The sequence below is a fragment of the Peromyscus eremicus genome, chromosome 1, assembly GCF_949786415.1.
Source record: "Peromyscus eremicus chromosome 1, PerEre_H2_v1, whole genome shotgun sequence".
In the NCBI taxonomy this organism is placed as follows: domain Eukaryota; kingdom Metazoa; phylum Chordata; class Mammalia; order Rodentia; family Cricetidae; genus Peromyscus; species Peromyscus eremicus.
In genome coordinates this window covers 102,904,416-102,926,219 of record NC_081416.1, presented here as the reverse complement: position 1 = coordinate 102,926,219, position 21,804 = coordinate 102,904,416, and the positions used below count along the sequence as shown (strand labels likewise).

Below are 21,804 nucleotides of genomic sequence, written 5' to 3'. Positions count from 1 at the left end.
GATGGCCCTTCAGAAATGGAAATGGTAGCTATGAGGGAGGTGTTCTTTAGGGGAAGCTGTGGTAACCATTTGTTCCTTGGGCTTCTTTCTTCCTGGACCCAGAACTGGACCCAGGGCTTTGTAAACGCTAGTCAAGTATTCTACCAGTGAGCTGCAAACCTGACCTTCTTTTTCTTTCTTACCATTATTTTATTATCTAGTTGCAGCTCCATGAAAGAGGACTGAAGTTACACCAAACAATTTATAATCAGGTACCTTACAATGATTACTTTCTGGAAGGGGAGGAGGTTCATGGAGCTGGGAGGGTGTTGCACCGCTTCTCAGGATTGGAAATCTTGGAGACTTTAGCTAGCGATCAGTGGCCACACTTATTGGGATGGATGTGAAGCCATATCTAAAACATATACTTTTGAGAACAGTGTGGGATATATATGTAGTTCGATAGTACTAATGCATGTAAAAAGAATTGTAAGATTTGTGGAGCTCCGTGTCCATGAATGCTAAATATGAAGAAAGTATGATTGGAAGTAAAGATAGTAGACTGGGGATGTAACTCATTGGGTCCTAGTACTGAAAAGTAGTAATAATTAGGGCAAGTTATAGTCTTCCTTATCTCTCTTTGGCTGGGCCATACTGTAAGCAATTCTGGCACCACATATGGTAAACTAGAATGTTCTGGAGGGTGACCAAGACCACAGATCATATGAGAAGATGGCACATGAATGTAGTGTTGGATTAAAAGAAGAAAATTGGAGTTGTGGAAAGGCCGTGTGACAGCTTAGTCAAATGCCTTAGAAGATGGTGTTTCTACTGGAGGGTGATTGAGGGAGTCTAGGGACAAGCAGTCTAAATCCACCCTCAGATCAGGTTTTGTTAGCTTACCATGAACAGTTTTATCTCTTGGTGGGAACTATAATTAGCCACATCTCTGGACTGATATGTAAATATCTTTTGTAGTACTGTGGGCTTTGAGTACTCTGAGTAGACTTTACTAGGTTTGATATTATTCTAGATACCTGTCTCTCTGTGTGGATCTGCTTTTCACATGGGGTATGATGTTACATAGTTAGAATACAGCCTGAGAAGCGTATAAATGCCAAAATTTCTTTGTTGGGCAAAGGTTTAAGGAATTAGAAGCACTCTGAAGTATTTTGGTTGCTATCCTTACCCTGCCATCCTGTCTTCATTTTGAAAGTATTTGAACGTCATCTTTGAGAACAGAGATTGATAGACGTGCGATCCTTCTTTGCAGGCCTGTAAATTGCTCTCTGACGACTACGAGCAGGTGCGCAGTGCTGCAGTCCAGCTCATCTGGGTTGTCAGTCAGCTCTATCCCGAGAGGTCAGTAGGTGTGGGTTGACCTTTGCTCATTGCTGTGCCATTTCTTTCTCCTTCCACCATACAAAAGCCATCTATAGAAAAAATTGTTGAGATTTGTGGAACGGTGTGAAATAGAGGGGGAGGGTGCAGCTTTGATTATCAGGCTGCTGTGAACTGTGTACTTTGGGAAAGATACCTAACTCTTTTGGGTCCCAGCATCCTCACCTGCAATTGAAGAAACTGAACTGTGTCTCTAAAGTACCTTTTTTTTTTTTTTTTGAGATAGGCAGATCTAGATAGAGAATGAGAATAAGAAGTTTAGTGTAGTTTGGTTTAGTCCAAATGTCGTATATAAAAGATACCAGGTGTTTATGCTTGTGGGCATGTGTCACATGCATGTGGAGAGCAGAGGACGTAGTGCAGGAATCATTTCTCCTTCCACCATGTAGATTCTGGGGATAAAGCTCAGACCGTCAGGCTTGGCAACAAGCTCCTTACTTTCCGAGCCATCTACTAGCTCTGGCTAAAAATATTTTCATAGCACTTCAATTAGTGATTCACAATGATTTTTTGAGATGGAGATTTATAATATTTATTCTATTTAATAGAAGGGTGTTTTCTATAGGAAAAAATAGGTGGTGGTTTCCTTTCCATTAAACTATTACCCAGCATTGGAAAGCAAGAATGGACTGATAAACCTATAGGAATGAGCTATATTTATAGTTATTTGGAACTTACACACACACTTGTCTAGAACTTGCTTTTTTCAGACTCAGACAGAGGTCTGTTTTATATAGTGCTAGGGATTGAATGAGGGTCAGCATGCACTCTACCACTGAACTATAAATCTTTCCACCCCTACGTTCTTGGTTTCTTCATAAATCTTTGAACCTAATACACTGAAAGTTTGAAGTGCAACTAGAAGTCACTGGACAATTTTTCCCAAGTGATAGGTTGTGCTGAAGTATCTTTCCATCTAGGATTCACTGCATACAGTTTTCATTGATCTTCCTCAGAGTACCGAACCTGTAGGCTCAGGCTCATGCTTCGTCATGTGTGGTTTCTCCCCGTTTCTTTTATTTAGTATCGTCCCAATACCGTCTTCTAATGAAGAAATTCGTTTGGTTGATGATGCATTTGGGAAAATTTGCCACATGGTCAGTGATGGCTCCTGGGTAGTTCGTGTTCAAGCAGCAAAGCTATTGGTAAGTTACACTTTAATGAACACAGTGCTTGTTAAGTTTTTACAAACATTTTGAGAAACTGTAGATAGGGTCAAATATGTTATATGTTTAGAAACCCCATGATTTCTCCAATAGCTTGCCCCCCCTTTACATTATATGCTTCATTACTGTGTTTATTTGCAAATAGGATGAACTTGAATATAAATGATTAATAAAGGTAGACATCAGTCCAAACTCTTAAACCTGAAGTGTAATACTACCATACTTACTTCCGTGCACAAAAGCTGGGGAGGGGGGGTGTCAGTGAACAAACACGTGAAAAGAAAAGGTAGTTAAACCCTTACCACTCAAATTCAACAGCACTCAGTGTCTTTTATCATGTGGGAGCCAGGGATCAAAGTCAGGGTTTCAGGTTTGGTAGCAAATGACCTTACCCAGTGAGCCATCTCATTAGCCCATAAATTTTTGTTTTCTTGTCTATAAAATGAAAAATGTAATACCAAATTGAGAATTTAAAAAGATTAAAGATTGCCCACAGAAAGTATACCTATGAGTATACTTGTATATGTATGCATATATTATGTGTGTTTCTAGCTAGGCAGTGGTGGTGCATGCCTTTAATCCCAGCACTCAGGAGGCAGAGGCAGGTGGAGCTCTGTGAGTTCAGGCCAGCCTGATCTACAGAGTGAGTTCCAGGACAGCCAGAGCTACATAGAGGAACCCTGTCTCAAAAAACAAAAACAAACAAACAATTAAATAAATAAATGAAAGTGTGTTTTTCTATATAAGAAAGAGGCATAACTATATGTAAATATGTGCATATATGTATGCTCATACATATGACTAAAAAGCCTAGCAGGCTAGAAATGTTGTAACTAGTAGCATTTGTAATTACCAGTGTTATTAGTAAGATTGGATTATTAATCACTCTTTAATACAAACAATTACATAATTTGGAGCTGTGTAGATTTAAAGTTATTAAAGCAGGGCTGTGGAAATGACTCAGGAAGGTGGATGAGTTTGCTGAGTTAGGGATAGGTATGAACTGTCTAGAGTAGTAGGGAAAGATGACAAGAAGGTAAGAAGTAGTACAGTAGTGGGTGAGAGTTGTGTGATGGGATAAAACTCAAGGAAAAAGGAGAATCAAGTTCCTTCAGAAAAGTAGTACAGTAGTGGGTGAGAGGTGTGTGATGGGATAAAACTCAAGGAAAAGGAGAATCGAGTTCCTTCAGAAAAGTAGTACAGTAGTGGGTGAGAGGTGTGTGATGGGATAAAACTCAAGGAAAAAGGAGAAGTCAAGTTCTTTCAGAATTTAAAAGGAAATGAGAAGGTGTTCGATTTGTCTGTGCTGCGCAAAAAGTGAAAGTTTTCCATTCCTCATTGTAACAAAACAAAAAAATTCCACATGTAACTTGTATTGGAAAATTGAAGACCATTCGAAAGAGATTGGGTTATTATTATTCGTAACTCCTCAAAGAGGTTTCTTTTGTTATTATTATTCATAACTCCTCAAGAGGTTTTTTTTTTTCAGTCCCCCCAAGTGTGACTGCCAAGTAAGCAAATCCATACAACAGATAGTTACTGCTTTGAGCTTAGGTCTGTCCGGGGTGTGGTTTTTTTTGTGTGGAGGCCTCTTCAGAGTATGTTGAATTTTTCTTATCCAGTAAGGATTAAACTACATTTAAGTCTTTGATCTTAGAAGTTGTAACTTTTTTAGACTTTGCTGTGTGCTTCTGTGCTTATAAGTGTGCCAAGCACTGGTGCTCCCTGAGGCAAATGCTGATGTCCTAGTTAGTTAGTGACAGCTTTACATCTGATGTACTGTCCATCTTGGTTGGTATTTTGCTGTCTTTTAGTCTCCTAATTAGATAGAAGCTAGAAGCATTAAAACTAGAAAGAAGAATGAGTAAGAACACGGGCCAGAGATGGCTCAGTAGGTAAAAGTGCTTGTCTGACAAACCCATGACCTGAGTTTGATTCTCAGAACCCATGTAACAGGGGAAAGAGAACTGACTTCCCGATGTGTCCTGACTACCACATGGACGTTGTGGTGTTGATGCATACACATACCGTACACATACACACAATTCTAATAAAATAAAAATTTTGAGAGCAGTTTTTGCTCTGGAGGCATGTTTGACACTGTTAACTATCTAGTTTCAGAGACACTTTATAAAGCTCTCCAGTGAAAGGGCTTTCTCAGGTTGCAGTTTAGGTTGGATAGTGGAAGTTATGCAGTTGGGGAGGTATATTATCTTACCTGAAGATGTTTAATATAGACAAGAGTGTATCGTCTTCTCTGATTAGTGCAGTGTATATGAACTCTTTCCCAAATACTGTTCCTCTTGTGTTTTCCTGAATGAGTCTGCCATCTAAGAAGTCATGGGCTAGAGAAATTGGGGGATTTTAAAAGTTATGGGTGAGTGTATAATGTGTGTAGAGGTGTGCATCCATGGCGGAGGTGAGAGGAGGGATAGCTTTGTGCGGTTGGTCCTCTCTCCATCTCTGCACGAGGACCAGGGATTGAACTCAGGTCATGGGGCCTGTGTGCCAAGTGCTTTTTCCCACCAAGCCATCTTGTTGGCCCAGGAATTCTTTGTTTGTTTGTTTGTTTTTTGAGACAGAGCTGTTTTCTTTCCTTTCTTTTTCTTTTTTTTTTTTTTTATAACTTATTTATTTTTATGTACATCGGTGTTTTAGTACCCTAGGACTGGAGTTACAGATAGTTCTGAGCAGCCATGTGGGTGCTGGGAATTGAACCCAGGTCCTCTGGAAGAATAGTCAGTACTCTTAACCACTGAGTCATCTCTCCAGCTCCTCCCCCCCCTTCTTTTTTTTTTTGGTTTTTTGGTTTTTTGAGACAAGATTTCTTCTCTGTGTAACAGAGACAGGGCTGTTTTCTGTGTGGCCCTGGCTGACCTGGATCTATGTAGGCCCAGCTGGCCCCAAACTCAGAGATCTGCCTGCCTCTGCCTCTCGAGTGCTGGGACTAAAGAAAGGTATGCACCACAAAGCCTGGCTAGGAATTCTGTTTTATTTGTCCTTTATCCATCGATTCATCAGCTTATATCAGTTCTGTCCCTATGACATTACTTAAATTCACCCCTTCTCCTTTTCTGCTGGGCCCATACTAATGTAAGTTTCACCATTTTTTCAATTGAATTACTATGCTCTTGACATTTGTTAATTTAAAATAGAAAGCTTCAGCTATTCTTAGATGACACTGAAAATGTATTGCAAGTGATATAAAATTTCTTGAGGCCTGACATGGCTAATACCTCTTCTGTGCTACTGTGTTAGAGAGCTCAGCTGAAGGCACTGAAGGGGGGTATTGGAAACTGAACAAACAAACTTACTATGAAGTGGTTAGAATGTTTCTTTGTTGTGGAAAAATGCCCTTTAAATCCAAGTAATGCTGGTAATAAAACTATGGAGATCTCACCAGGTTTGATGGTGCATGCTTGTAATCCCAGCACTGGGGGGTCAGAGGCAGGAGGATCACTGCAATTAGAGAGCAACCTACTCTAGTAAGTTCCAGGCCAGGCAGGGAAGAAAGATCCAAGCCTGTGTAAGCATTTCCACATCTGTTAACTTAGGAATCACAGGACTTAGATGTATACCTCTTGTGCCTGGGGCCTGCTCTTATAGCCTCCTAAGCTGGTGGTGTTGCTCTTGTTTTGACCGTGTCTGGTCCATTCACCCCTGCTGCAGGATGAGCATTATGAGATACAAATCTACATTCTCCTTTATTTGAAACAGGCAAACTAGCTAATCTCAGCTTCAATTTTTCACATTAAAAAATGGACATTATTGGGGCTAGAGAGATGGCTCAGTGGTTAAAAGCACTTACTGCTGTTTCAAAGGACCCAGCTTTGACTCCCAGCACCCACATGGTGACTCACAACTATCTGCATCTCTAGTTCCAGAGGACGCCCTCTTCTGACCTTCCACAGGCAAAACATCCATGCACATAAAATAAAATTTAAAAATATTTTTTAAAAATATATGAGTGGATAAATAAATAAGTGTATGGAAAGAATAGAGTAAGAAGGGATGGAAGTTAGGCCTGCTGGGAGGTGGAAACAATGAACATCAGGAGTTCAAGACCAGCCTCAGCTAGATAGTGAGTTCCAGCCAGGGCAATATGAGACCTTGACCCCCCCCCCAAAAAAAAAAAAAAAAAAAAAAGAAGGAAGGAAAGAAGGAATGGGAAAAGATATGATGGGGAAGGATGGCTAAAACAAAGGGTTTCTGGAACCTATGTTTGTATTTCAGCTCTGGAATTTGTGACTATGTTACTTAGTATTTGTATGCCCCTCCCCCATGCATAAAATAGGACTAATGATGGTATTTACTTCGTAGCATACTACTGAGGATTAAGTGGGTTGAGATATATACAAAGCTCTCAGAACAGTATATGGAACAGAGTAATTTCCACCTCAGTCAGAGGTAGCTTCTATTACTGTTGTCCATATTTTTATTTTAACAGTCTATTCCTGATGATTTAGAACCTATCTTAGCTATCAAGAATAATGTTACCTTTATGCATTTACTTGTAAACTCTGAATGTTAAGATGATGTTTGGAATATGCTTTGGATTCTTTCTTTTTACAGGGCTCCATGGAGCAAGTCAGTTCTCATTTCTTGGAGCAGACTCTTGACAAGAAGCTAATGTCAGATTTGAGGGTAACTTGAATTCTTTGTTTAAACTGGGTTTCTATAATCAATATCAGTGTAGATATATGGTGATCTGTGTTGATTTAATGTAGCAGTCCATGCATATGTTACATTAATTTAGGTTACTAGATTACATATTAATTCAAAATCATAGTAACTTGAACCAAATTACAAGCTACATCATGGACTTCATTCTGTAATAAAATATTTTGCAAAGGTTGTGTTAAACAAAAAAGAGGTAGGATTTATTTTCTGTTCCTTAGAAACTATGGAGGTCTGATCTTATTTGTGTGATGTGTGACATGGTGGGACTCCTTTTTAGCAACAGTTCCCACGGAAGGGTGAGTGAATGAATGAATCCTTTCTCTGGACAATAACCAAATGCCTCTGTGGAGTGCCTTAGGCATTAACTGTGGTGGTGCTTCTTAACATGGTCAGCTAGATGAAATATGACCTAAAGTAGTATGTGCATTCATTGTCAGTACCTTAATTTTTATTTATAAACTCATAACAGAGTTATAGAATTCTTTATAAATATAAGGAAAAATGGCTTGCTTATATATAATCTTAGTACCTTTGACAAATTTGGTATCTTCTCTAGCTTTTTTTTTTTTTTTTTTTTTTGATTTTTCGAGACAGGGTTTCTCTGTGTACTTTTGGTGCCTGTCCTGGATCTCACTCTGTAGACCAGGCTGGCCTCGAACTCACAGAGATTTGCCTGGCTCTGCCTCCTGAGTGCTAGAATTAAAGGCGTAGGCCACCACCACCCAGCTTCTCTAGCTTTTTAAATGTGTGTTTTAAACACTGAATTGTTATGTAGATAACTTTGTAGCCTACTTTTTACATTCACCACTATATCACATAACCTTTTTTTTAATTGCCAAGTTTATACTTCATGTCTTTAACAGTTGCATACTTTGTTAAGTACATGGGCCATCTCTCTTTAGCCTTTTCACCATGGTAGGCTCAGATTCTTCTGATTTTTTTACCACTGTAGATCATGTGAAGGATATTATCCTTGTGACTTTAGTGATCCTTTCCGTTTTTTTAATTACTCCATAAGCTAAATCTTTCAAAATGGTTCTGGAGTTGATGTAGGCATGCCATGAACAGTGCTGTATAGCTTTCCTTGATTTGAGTTGGTATTTAAGTCTGTTTTTGGTGCACAGGGTAGAAGTGTAAGGAAGCAAGTGCTTGTGGTGTATGAGATGAGATGAGCAATTTGAGGATTTCCAAGACACATTGCGAGGTGCAGGTTGTATTGTGGGATGTGACCCACATTCTTATAGACTCTGATACTTTGACTCATTGATGTTTCTGAAATGACTATCCGTGGATTAAGATGTTTAAGAATTATGGTATAAAGCAGAGTGGGAGTTATTTATTTATGATGAGAACCATACCTGTGAAGCACTTTTGCTGGTCAGTATGCTCTCCCTTAGTGCTCTACTAGAAGGTTATTTGGAGAGTACAGCTTTGCACAACTAGAGTATTGTTGCTATAGAGAGACAATGTTTTCTTTTTTGTTGTTGTGTTTGTTGTTTTGTTTTTTCAAGACAGGGTTTCTCTGTATAACATCTCTGGCTGTCCTGAAACTCACTCTGTAAATCAGGCTGGCCTGAAACTCACCGAGATCTACTTGCCTCTGCTTTCCAAGTGCTGGGATTAAAAGTGTGAGCCAACACCACCCAGCAAGACAGTGTTTGCTAATGAGACTGACAAACGTTTTTAGAGTGGGTATATTTTCTACTGGAGATGATGTGTGACGAGGCACTGCTTTTGTCTGCCTCTCTGGCTCTCCTTTTCTATGTATAATAGTAAGTATAGCCACCTGTCCAGTCAACACTTTTTCTAGGTTACTGGAAACTATTATAGACTTGTGGATTTCTTGTCTCTTTTTAAGTTGGATTTGCATTTCTCTACTCTGAACTGTTGAGTCATCTCCAAGGGCAGTTTTGTTGCCTACATCCTCTTGGTTTTAGGTGCACCTTAGTGTTCTTGGCAAGCAGTAATTGTTGTCATCTTCTTCAGAGGAAACGCACTGCACATGAGCGTGCCAAGGAACTTTACAGTTCAGGGGAGTTTTCCAGTGGCCGGAAATGGGGAGATGATGCTCCCAAGGAAGAAATAGATACCGGTGCCGTGAACTTGATAGAGTCAGGAGCTTGTGGAGCCTTCGTTCATGGGTTGGAAGATGAGATGTATGGTAAGTATGGCTTTGTATTACCAATAGTACCCACATGCTTTGCTTTGTGTCAGGCATAGGAGAAGGTGATAATAGATGCATCATCTGTTCCTGCCATATGACTCAGCAGGTAAAGGTGCTTCTCATACAAGTTTGGAGATCTAAGCACAATCTCCAGAACCCACATGAGAGATCTGACTCCATAATTGTTCTTTCACCTCCACACATGTGCCACAGCCCTCATTGTATCTCTTGCATACACACAGAATTTATAAAGTGCATCTTTTCATTTAGCCTTTTAGTCACTGTGTAAAGAGCCTATTAGGAAGGAATGGCTAAGGCCCAAGCAGTATGATGCAGTGTTTAAATTCAAATATCTGCATTTCTATAAAATGGGGATGATAATAATCATCTTTCTGAGCTGTAAAAATTAAATGAGATTCTGCACTCATAAAGCACTTGGCATGATACATGATCTATTTTTAGTAAGCACTTAGTAATAAAAAGTCATATTAATAATAATAATTTAGTTACTCAGACAGCAAGATTTAAATTCAGGTGTTTGTGGCCAGAAAGTCTTCTATCTTCCTTTTGCCTTTGTGAAAATTTTTGTGTCATATTATCTGTCTGTCTGTCCGTCCATCCATCTATCTGTCTGTCTGTCTGTCTGTCTATCTATCTATCAATCAGTCAATCAACTTACCTACCTGCCTATCTATCTAGCTATCTATGTAATGGAGCCTTACTGTATAGCCCTGGCTGGCCTGGAACTTGCTATATGGACCAGGCCAGTCTTGAACTCACAGAGATCTTCCTGCCTGTGCTTCCCCAGTGCTGGGTTGGAAGGTGTGCATAGCCATACCTATCCAATTATTAGTCCTTTAAAGATTTTTCTGGTTCCACATATGCATTACAATTCTGAAGTTTTTCTACAGTGTCCTTCTACACCTCTCTTCCCCGTTGTGTTTTACTTTGAGAAATATCTTCCCAATTTCTGTTTCTCTCCCCTCAACTCCCTTCCTCCAACCCCTTTCCTCCTCCTCTTCCCTTCTTCCTTTCTTCTCTCTTTTTGTTGTTCTTGACATTAGAAAAGTTCAGTTAGAGAGGTGAGGTTGTAGCTCGGTTTGCAGATTACTTTCTAGCAGGCGTGAAGTAGTGAAGATCACTCCACACAGTTTGTGCTGAGACCTGTCTTCATAGGAGGAACATGTCCCTTAACCACATACAGTATGATGCTAGCCTGGGATTACAGGTGTGAGTTCTACTGTTTTCTCTTCCCTCATTGACTTTGTGGCAAGTAAATTCATTTTGCCAGTTCTTTGTTCTAAGATGATGATAGCTAGCTTATTTCAACCTTAACAGTAATAAGTTATTTAACATCTGACGTTTAAGTATATTTTCATGTAGTTGGAACACTGAGATAAGGCAACACCATTTTCAGGAAATTCAATACACTTAGACATATGTGTTACTTGATCACATGCACATGGAATAAGATACAGACCTTAGTCCTTGGGATACAAAGCCCATGTTTGTGCATTGTTGTGATGGTGGCAGGAAGAAGATGCTACAGGGAGAATCTGAAGAGTGAGAGAAGAGTAGAGAATAAAAGTGGCCTGTGTGAGAAGGAATCCATGTTTTTCATGGCTCTTAAATAATGTTCAGTTTAATTTGTTTTTCATTTTTTAGAGGTTCGCATTGCTGCTGTGGAGGCTCTTTGTATGCTGGCCCAGTCTTCACCCTCCTTTGCTGAAAAGTGCCTTGATTTTCTAGTTGACATGTTTAATGATGAAATTGAGGAAGTGCGTCTACAGTCCATACACACCATGAGAAAAATCTCTAACAATATCACCCTCCGAGAAGACCAGCTTGATACTGTCCTGGCTGTGTTAGAGGTGAGTGTTTGTAGTTGTCATTTATTTTCTCATCAGATACCTAGGAGGCCATTCCCCTTTAACCCAGGTATTGTGAGGCAGCAAAGTTCTGCCCTCTTACCATATTCCTTCCAAAGTGGAATTTGAATAAGCTTGTTATTGCTATGACCAGGGAAGGGAATAAAAAGAACATCTAACTTGAGCTGGCTGAGTCAAGGAGACAAAAAAAAAAAATGCTATGAGGACACTTTAAGGAAGAAAGCATAGGAGGTGTTTTTTTTTTTTTTTTTTTTTTTTTTTTTTTTTTTTGGTTTTTCGAGACAGGGTTTCTCTGTGTAGCTTTGCGCCTTTCCTGGAACTCACTTGGTAGCCCAGGCTGGCCTCGAACTCACAGAGATCCGCCTGGCTCTGCCTCCCGAGTGCTGGGATTAAAGGCGTGCGCCACCACCGCCCGGCGGTAGGAGGTGTTTATTTTAAGGACGAGATAGTGCCATTGACTAGACAGAAGGAAAATGGTGTGAGTGGTTTCTGAAGGTTAGAAAGGTTCCAGAGGTTAGAAAATCTTAACACCCAGGAATTCAAAGACCTTCACTGCAGTGGTAGCACATGACTGAAGACATGAGAGAGGGCAGGGGAGTACGTGGAGATAAGGCAGGAGACTGTGATAAAGAACTCTTTTTAGCCTCTGATTTTATTCCATTCAGTTGCTGCAGCAGGAAAGAAACTTAGAGGTCAGTTCTTTCCACCCTGTAGTTTTATAGAGAAAAAGTAATTTGTCTGAGGTCATACAGTCAATTAAGTGGTTGCTTTGGGTATACAAAGACTCCCCAGGCTGTAGAACTCATGTTCTTGGGTTATTTTTCTGAAGTGTCTGGATCTTATTTGCAAGTACTGAAGTTGGTTTCTCAGTGTTAACAAATGAGATCTGGCTTTAGCCCCTCACTCATGAAAGGTACCTCACTATTAGGTGCTGTGGGATGTCTTTCTGAGCCGGGCGGTGGTGGCACACGCCTTTAATTCCAGCACTCACGAGGCAGAGCCAGGTGGATCTTTGTGAGTTCGAGGCCAGCCTGGTCTACAGAGAGAGATCCAGGAAAGGTGCAAAGCTACACAGAGAAACCCTGTCTCGAAAAACCAAAAAAAAAAGAAAAAAAAAGAAAAAGAAATGGTGAGATGACTTTCTGTATGCTGTGAATATGTGTTGCTCTGATTGGTTGATAAATAAAGCTGTGTGGCCACTTCCTGAGAGGTCACCAGATGATTCAACATCCAGAACAGCTTCAAGGCAACTGGCTGAGAGAATACAGCATCACAGATTACTCCGGTTAGGACTTGACCATAATCCTAAAATTTTCTTTGTGTCCCCATAAGACTACCAGCGCCCTCAATCAGCAGGAAGTAGCCTAGAAAACTACACCAACATTCTCAAAAAATGGATTATGGATGTTTGTCTTTGTTTAGATTGTTGATTTCTAATTGTTATTGGTCATAGTCAATCTCTTTCTAAAAGAAGAAAGGGGGATATGATATAGAAATGTAGGCTATAGATATGATAGGATGAAAGGGTAGATTATTGAATCTATTTTATTTATTTATTTATTTATTTATTTATTTATTTATTTATTTATTTATTTATTTATTTTTTGGTTTTTTGAGACAGGGTTTTTCTGTGTAGCTTTGCGCCTTTCCTGGAACTCACTTGGTAGTCCAGGCTGGCCTCGAACTCACAGAGATCCACCTGGCTCTGCCTCCCGAGTGCTGGGATTAAAGGCGTGCGCCACCACCGCCCGGCTGAATCTATTTTTAAAGAGCAACATCTTGTTTAAAATGTTTTACATTGCTATGGATACATTTTTATTGATACAAATTTAAAGTTAATTTTGTTATTCTGTATGTATATTCCTACTCTTGTTTAAGGTATTATGTTTATGCAGCTCATTTGAAATTGTAATATATAATTAAATACAGATTAATAGTCATCTAGGATAATCAAACATATAATCATGCTAGTTAATTTTTTTAGGTATATAAAGGTTTATTTTAGTTAGGTAGGTAATCTTCAAATACTTCAAAGACTTACAGAATATGGCATTTAAAATGTTTCAAAAACTTAGACTCTATGGACAGTGAGACACGTCTGCTCCTGGCAGCACCGACTTACTTCAAAGAGAAAGATGGGTGTCAAAGACAGTCCATATGGAGTTTATCTTCTTCTTGGCAAAAATAGCCATTTGGGCAAGAAACTACTCTTACCTGGAGTGCTGATAATATATTGTATAAACTAAACATACAGTTTCCATAGGAAAATGACCACTGAATTTACCAAAACAAGGCAGAATGGTCCTTCAGGTTCCTACTTCGCAGAGGAGACTGCCAGACATTCTACAGGACACAGGGAAAAATGACTGAGAGACTAGGCCTACAGGCTTAAGATGGATGCCCCAACATTGCAGAGGAACGTTGCCATCTGTCTTTGTCATTCTAGATTTTTAGAAGTTGAGTACAATGTACTTCCTGTTTACTTAGGTAATATTATATCCTTCTGGGGTCTTTGATGTAGTTGAAGACTAGCTAGTTATAATTTTCCTTGGATATGATAAAAGATAAATTAGATATGAAACTTTAGACTCATAAATATAAGATAGAATATTTTCTTTAATTTTGCCAAATACAAATAGACTAGGTATTATAATTATAATTCTTGCTTGATAACTTTTGTTATATATAATTTTACTATGTTAAAGTTAAAATCTTCCTTTTTGATTAGACAGAAAGGGGGAAGTGCTGTGGGATGTCATTTTGTATGCTGTGAATATGTGTTGCTCTGATTGGTTGATAAATAAAATGCTGATTGGCCAGTAGCCAGGCAGGAAGTATAGGTGGGGTGAGCAGATGAGAAGAATTCTGGGAAGAGGAAGGCTGAGTCAGGAGTCACCAGCCAGACACAGAGGAGGTAAGATGACAAGGCAGAACTGAGAAAAGGTACCAAGCCACGTGGCTAAACATAGATCAGAATTATGGGTTAATTTAAGTGTAACAGCTAGTCAGTAATAAGCCTGAGCTAATGGCTGAGCAGTTAGAATTAATATAAGTTTCTGAGTGATTATTTTATAAGCAGGCCACAGGACTGTAGGGGGCCTGGTGGGAACGGAGAAACCTTCTGACTACAATTAGCATAATTATTTCAGATTCCTGCTGCATTCTTTTTTTTTTTTTTTTTTAAGATAAAAAGGCTTTTTTTAAAATGGCTTATTTAATCTTTATTTTATGTGCATTGGTGGTTTGCCTGCATGTATGTCTGTGTGAGGGTGTCAGATCCCCAGGAACTAGAGTTACAGACAATTGTGAGCTGCCATGTGGGTGCTGAAAATTGAACCCAGGTCTTCTAGAAGAGTAGCTAGTATTCTTTTTTTTTTTTTTTTAATTTATTTATTTTAAACAGTAAAATATTTTCTCTGTAGAAAATAATATAAATGATAACATTTACCAATAAGCCCTTTTAAGCCAAATGATAGCTGAATTATACATATAAATATTGATTAGATTCTGGGATACAGAAGAGACCTAACTTAATCTGTTCAGAGAGCTATGTTTTACTTAAGTTGTTTATGTGAGATTCCGATTCATCTTCCCTTTCACTGTTTGATTTACGGCAGATGTTTTTCTACAGGCTAATCCATAAGCTAGAAAGATTTTAGCCTCCCCTCCTGAAAGTACGGCCAGCATTTTCTTTCATCAGCTTGATACAGTACAAATTCGTATCCTAATAGTGAAATGTTTCACTAAAGCTTGCCCAGTGATTGGGTAAAACCAAAACTTACTATAAGCCACAGTCATCCTAGGGTCCCCCCTGCTAGGTAGCTTCCCTGGATCTGTGGGTTGCAGTCTGATTGTCCTTTGCTTTATATCTAATATCCACTTATGAGTGAGTACATACCATGTTTGTCCTTCTGAGTCTGGGTTGCCTCACTCAGGATGATATATTCTAGTTCCATCCATTTGCCTGCAAATTTCATGATGTCATTGTTTTTCTCTGCTGAGTAGTACTCCATTGTGTATATATACCATATTTTCTTAATCCATTCTTCAGTTGATGGGCATTTAGGTTGTTTCCAGGTTTTCAGCCAATATTCTTAACCACTGAGCTATATCTCCAGCTCCTTCTGCTGTATTCTCTGTAAAACAGGGTGCTTTTTAAAGAATGTTATCATTTAAAGAATGATATCATTCTCCTACTTCCATAGATAGCACTTCTTTTAAGAATTTTCCTGAGTTCACACCTATTTTATTTTGTTTTGTTTTGTTGAGGCAGGGTTTCTCTGTGTAGCCTTGGCTGTCCTGGAACTCACTCTGTAGACCAGGCTGGCCTCTATAGAACCCACAGAGATCCACCTGCCTCTGCCTCAGATTAAAGACATGCTCCACCACCGCTTGGCTTCATGTCTTTGTAATTCTAAGAAGGCAAATTTATGCTGTGTGTATTGTTTGTCATAGGTGGTCTCTATCCTTTTTGGTTTCTTTTTGTTTGTTTGTTTTTTGACAGTGCCTCACTCTGTAGCCCAGACTGGTTAGAACTCACTGTAGGCTGGCCTTAAACCCAAGGACAGCCTCCTGCCTCCTCAGTGATGAGATTATAGACTTGAGCCATCTTGCCTGGCTTTTCGTTTTCTGTATCATCATTTCTGACCTTAAATTTCATACTGTAATCATTTCTGTGTCTTCATGCCTTTCTTTACTACTTCACTGTAGTCCCCCCCCCCCCCAAACTGCCACTGTTCACTCATTGGATTCTGTTGATGTCCACAGTGTATAAGCTCCTTGACTCAGAATTTTCCAAGGAGTTAGACATATAAACTATTCTTCCACTGTGCTGGTCATGGATCCCTTGCATTTACTGTGTTACTATATTTCTTTGCTTTGAGTCTTCCAGCTGGAATTTCTTTTGGGGGCTATGCTGAGATACTGTCCTACCTAGAGAAATCTGTTTATTAATCAAGTACTGTTAATAGATTCAAAATATTGTTGTGTCAAAAATATATGCGCTTTGAGCATAATTATAGTCTTAAAAGAAGTAAACAGTTTCAGATGGTGACAGATCGTATACAGAAGATAAACAGTCCAGACATGTGGGAGATTTTATGATATATCATCAGGTTAGTCAAGCTTCTGAGGAGAGGCTACTTAAAGGACAGAGCAGCCATTCCTGTGAAGACTGAGGCACAGACCTGCTCCTGGAAAGGCTAAGGTACAACAGAGTAAGAGTTTCAGTCTTCATGGAACATAGTGAGAAAGCAGAGGTCTTAGAAGTAGATAGGCAGGGGACAAGGGACTGTGGAGAGAAGTTGACATATAGACTTACCTCTCTTTCAGCATTTCTCGTTCTTAAAACATTTTTGAAATTTATATCAGATACATTGTTAAATTCTGTCAATCAGCCGGGCAGTGGTGGTACACGCCTTTAATGCCAGCACTTGGGAGGCAGAGCCAGGTGGATTTCTGTGAGTTTGAGGCCAGCCTGGGCTACCAAGTGAGTCCCAGGAAAGGTGCAAAGCTACACAGAGAAACCCTGTCTCGGAAAAAAAAAAAAAATTCTGTCTATCATTTGATGCATATTAAATACCGGTCCCATGTGTCTCCTCTTTATTTTTTTTTTTTTCTTTTATCATGTCTAGCAGGTTTGTCTGTTTGTTTTATCTCCCTGATGAGATCATTACCTCTGTAAGTAGAGTCGCTAGGTGATGCCTTTTATTATGTTTTTTTCAGGTTCAATCTAGTGACTTAGTCATAGTGAATGCTTAGCAAATATTTCCTGAAACAAATCTGTACAAGTTAACCACGTAACTGGCAATTATATAGTTCTTAAGAAACACATAAATTAAAATTGTTTTTCTTACTAGTTTGAACATTGTTTTTCCAAGACATCAGTACAGCTTCCTGCTGTCAGCAATGGAGATTTACTCATTTGGGAAGCATTTTCGGATGGTTAAGTTGACAGTGTGTAGAGGCAGACAGATCTGAGTCAGCTCCTCAGTCCCTCTCTGTGGTCTTTACTTTTCCCTGTTGTCTTGGCTATGTCTGTCTATTGTGTGCCAGGCACTGTTGTAGGGGAAGTTATAATAGTGAGTGAAAGCCATGATCCTGCTCTCATGAACCTTAAAATTTAGTGGGAGTCAGAAATACTGATACAAAGGCATAGCAATAAAATGAAATAAGTCCATAGCATGAGTGAGATACCATAAGAGTATATCAGGGGAATTTGGTTCTTTGGAGTTAGAGGGATACAGCAGTCAGGAAAAGGACCTAATGTTGAACTCAAAGAAGGAGGAACTAGGTACTAGTTTGGCAAGAATTGTCCATAGTGTGAAGTGTAGTAGATGTAGATCTGTGGTGAGTAGGCATGTGGCACAGTTGAAAGACCAAAGAGAGTTGTGTGTCAGGAAAAAAAAGGACTGTAAGTGTGCTGGGACATGGTGCTGGAGGGGAGTGGGCCAGCTCATGCAGTCTTACTACTCATTTGTTGATTTGCTCTAGCCACGAGACTTCCACGCAGTTTTACACATGATACTATGTGGCCTTTACGGGTTTTGTTCCTTTTAATTATAAAATACTCAGACATTCTAGTGGTCTTTCTTTTTTTACCCTGTTCCCCTATCCTTTGTTTGTGTGTGTGGGTCTTATTATATAGCTCAGGCTACCCTCAAAGTCATAATCCTACCTCTGATTCCCAAGTGCTGGGACTGCAAGTGTGGGAAACCATATCCAGCATGGCCTGCTCTTTTTCATAGTTGGAAGGAGCCTCTTATAACTTGGACACTGAGGTAAAAGTTTCAGACAGGGAGAAAAAGGAAGGTTAAAGAGCAAAAAAGGGCTGGGTATGGTGGGTCAGGGCTATAATCTCAGGACTTAGGAAGTAGAGGCAGGAAGATCAAGACTTCAGGGTCATCCTCAGCTACATAGTTCAAGGTGAACCTGGACTATATGAGACCCTGCCTCAAAACATGAAGAAGCCAGGTGAGGTGGTTCATGCTTTTAGTTTTAGCACGTAGGAGGCTAGGCAGGTGGATCTCTGTCATTTGAGGCTAACCTGGTGTACATAATGAGCTCTAGGCCAACCAATACTACATAGTGAATGAAATCCTGTCTTAATAAACAAACAAATAAATAAATACAGGAAGAGAGAAAGAATAGAAGGAGCCAAGGCCCCTTCTTAGATCAATAAAATGAGGTCTTTCTTGGGAATTTTAGCTAGTAAATTTCTAAATATTTTTCCTGTGCCCACCCTATATGGAAAGGTAGCTTTGGCCAAGGGGATGATAGATGGAACTTGAGTTTGCTGGCAATTACTGTTGTTAATTATTGCCTTTCTTTCTTTCTCTTCTGAAAAAGGATTCCTCCAGGGATATTAGAGAGGCTCTTCATGAACTCTTATGCTGTACTAATGTTTCAACAAAAGAAGGGATTCATCTTGCACTGGTGGAGCTACTAAAAAATTTAACCAAGTACCCTACTGACAGGGACTCCATATGGAAGTAAGGACGTTTACCTCATTTACTAAGTCTCGTCATAAGATAACTGTACAACATACATTATTTAGGAGATACCATAGACTGGGCATAGCCCTCCCTTTCACCTTTAAATAGAAACTGGGTTCAACTTTTCCAAACTTTTGTTTTGTTTTGTTTTCTGTTTTTCAAGACAGGATTTCTTTACGTAGCTCTGGCTGTCCTGGAACTTACTCTGTAGACCAGGCTGGCCTCAAACTCAAACTCAGATCCACCTGCCTCTACTTCCTGAGTGCTGAGATTAAAGGCATGCTCCACCACCTCCTGGCTATCTTTTCCAACCTGTTAGAAATCTGACTGCTTAAATGAACATCACATATTAGATTAGAGGTTCCCATTCATCCACCTGGTAATATCCTATCTCTGTTGTGTACGGACTGTCAAGTCTTAGGGTTAGAGAGATGACTCCTAGGTTTCCTTTTTCTCAGATAATGTCTTTGTCTGTTTGCACACTGTGCAGCATTATAGCCACCATCATTGAGTTTAGAGGCAGGCCTGGCACTTGATTTAAAGATAGAAAAGTTCAATCATTTTCCCACCCAGTTGACTTTAGCTTTACTGACTTCAGCCAAACTAGTAATACTGTTTATTAACCTCTATTGGAAGAACTACCTGTATATATGTAATAACTCCTGGGCTGGAGAGATGACTCAGTGGTTAAGTGTACTAGTTGCTCTTCCAGAGGTCCTGAGTTAAATTCCCAGCACCCACATGGTGGCTCACAATCATCTATAATGCACAAAGGCATGAATACAGATAGAGCATTCATATATATAAAATAAATAAACAAATATTTTAAAAAATGAAAGAAAGAAAAGAAAAACTACTAAGCTTGACATGGTAGCACACACCTTTAATCCCAGCAGAGGTAGGTGGATCCCTGAGCTCTAGGCCACCCTTGTTTACAGATTGTATTTCAGAATAGTGAGGACTACACAGAGAAACTGTGTCTTGAAAAACCAAAAAAGAAAAGAAAAGAAAAACTGTTAGTAAATTACCTGTGGGTAAGTAAGGTGTTGGAAGATACGTGTACATATACCTATATTGATGTCAGTATTTAGACAGATGATAGAAATCTTGTGCTTTGCCATGTGGTAGGCAGCTAGTCTGTCACCCAGCCAGTCCCCAGCTCCCTGGCAGATGCAAGCTAAAAATGCCTGTGGAGTCTTGTTCTAGATCACATTTTAAAAATTACAGTTAGTTTGTTTGTTTTGTGTGTGTGTGTGTGTGTGTGTGTGTGCGCGCGTGTGCGCGCCATGGTGAATATGTGGAGGACAAAGGACAGCTTATGAGAGTCAGTTCTCTTCTTCCACCATGGGGGTCCTGGGGATTGAACTTGGGTTGTCAGTCTTGGCAATAAGTGCTTTAACCCACTGAGCTGTTTCACTGGCTGTAGATCACATTTTTGATAGCACTTTTCTGTTTTGCCATTTCCCCATGTTTGTGCAGTCCATTTCAGATCAAGTCAACATATATTTGTTGATTGTCTTCAAGGAACACTCAGTCATTTGGCATGTGGTGGTTCACAGCTCTGTCAGTAAGTGTAGAGATGTAGAACAAAGGATTAATTCTACCTGATGATAGGTGTGGTTGTGAAACATTTGTATTAAATAAGATTTGTTGAGGCTGGAGAGCTAGCTCAGCAATTTAGAGCACTTGCAATTCTCCATTGGATCTGGCTTCTCTTCCCAGTACCCACATGGTGGCTCACAACTGCCTGTACTCCAGTCCTAGGGCATCTGATGCCCTCTTGTAGCCTCTACGGTCACTGCATGCAAGTGGTGCACAGCCATACCTGTAATCAAAACACCCTATACACAGGAAACAGTTTAAAAATTTCTGAAGTGGAAACGAAACCTAAACCAAACCAAAACAATATATAAAAATAAAAAAGATTTATGGCCTGGCAATGGTAATGCGTGCCCTTTATCCCAGTACATGGGAGGCTGGGAGGCAGAGGCAAGTAGATTTCTGTGAGTTCAAGGTCAGCCTGGTCTAAAGAGTGAGTTCCAGGACAGCCAGGGCTCTATAGAGAAACCTTGTCTCAAAAAATAAAAACTAACAAAAAAGATTTGTGGTTGTTTGATCTTCCTGTAATGTGTGTGTATATACATACATACATACATACATACATACATACTTACATACTGTTGTCTTGATTGGGTGATTGTGTAAAAGAAAAGAGAAAAAGCCTTATCCTTACAGTGCTTTGAAATATTTTGAAGTTACTTATTTTAATCATCACTTAAACTTTTTTAATCTCTAGAAACAGTAGAAGAGAATATAATGAAAGGAATAAAGGAACAATCAGAGGTGTCTTAAGATGTTACTAACAATAGTTGCAAAAGTGTAGAAGAGGTTGTTTGGTTTTGGTTTTGATTTTTTGAGACATGGTTACTCTATGCTGCTTTAGCTGGCGTGGAACTTGCTATGTAGACCAGGCTATCCTCAAACTCATAGAGATACATCTGCCTCTGCCTTACAAAGGGTAGGATTAGAGGTGTTGTTTCTGTTTCTAGTTCATTCCTGAATGTTTGCTGAGCACTTGTTATTATGCCATCACCATGTTAAGTGCTATGGAGGTTTAGAAATGGATTAGCGCTCAGATATCACAGAAAAGAAAGTCAGGAAATAGAAAGGTTGGACAAGATAGTAAAAAAATCAATTATAGTAACAAACATTTAGAAGTGAAGTCTAGTTTTAGAGAGGCTCGGCTGTGTGGGGATCTCCAGTGGGACCTGCTTAAAGGGTTCCTACCTGAGTTCTGAATATAAGGGGAGAAAATAAAGCTGGCCAAACCACAGCCTTTACGGTATGCCTGGAGGCAGCCTTTACAGAGTGCCTAGAGGGCTGAGAGGCCAGAAAATTAATGAAGGGCTATGTTTCCCAAAAAGGGGAACATAAGGTTGGGTGTGGTGGTGCACACCGTTAATCCCAGTACTCAGGAGGTAGAAGCAGGTGGATCCCTGCAAGAGTTCAAGACCAGCCTGCTCTACAGATTT

The 21,804-nt window shown here is 39.6% G+C and overlaps 1 protein-coding gene across 1 annotated transcript in view; it reads left to right on the top strand.

The window, feature by feature from the left end:
• The window catches only part of Ints4 (integrator complex subunit 4), a 76,952-nt gene that overhangs the window by 20,562 nt on the left and 34,586 nt on the right, over nt 1-21,804 (top strand). The window contains exons 6-12 of the mRNA XM_059271104.1: nt 201-251; nt 1,253-1,341; nt 2,405-2,525; nt 7,119-7,190; nt 9,213-9,387; nt 11,056-11,261; nt 18,627-18,769. Coding sequence (XP_059127087.1) covers nt 201-251; nt 1,253-1,341; nt 2,405-2,525; nt 7,119-7,190; nt 9,213-9,387; nt 11,056-11,261; nt 18,627-18,769 — 857 coding nt within the window. The remainder of the gene's footprint in view (nt 1-200; nt 252-1,252; nt 1,342-2,404; nt 2,526-7,118; nt 7,191-9,212; nt 9,388-11,055; nt 11,262-18,626; nt 18,770-21,804) is intronic.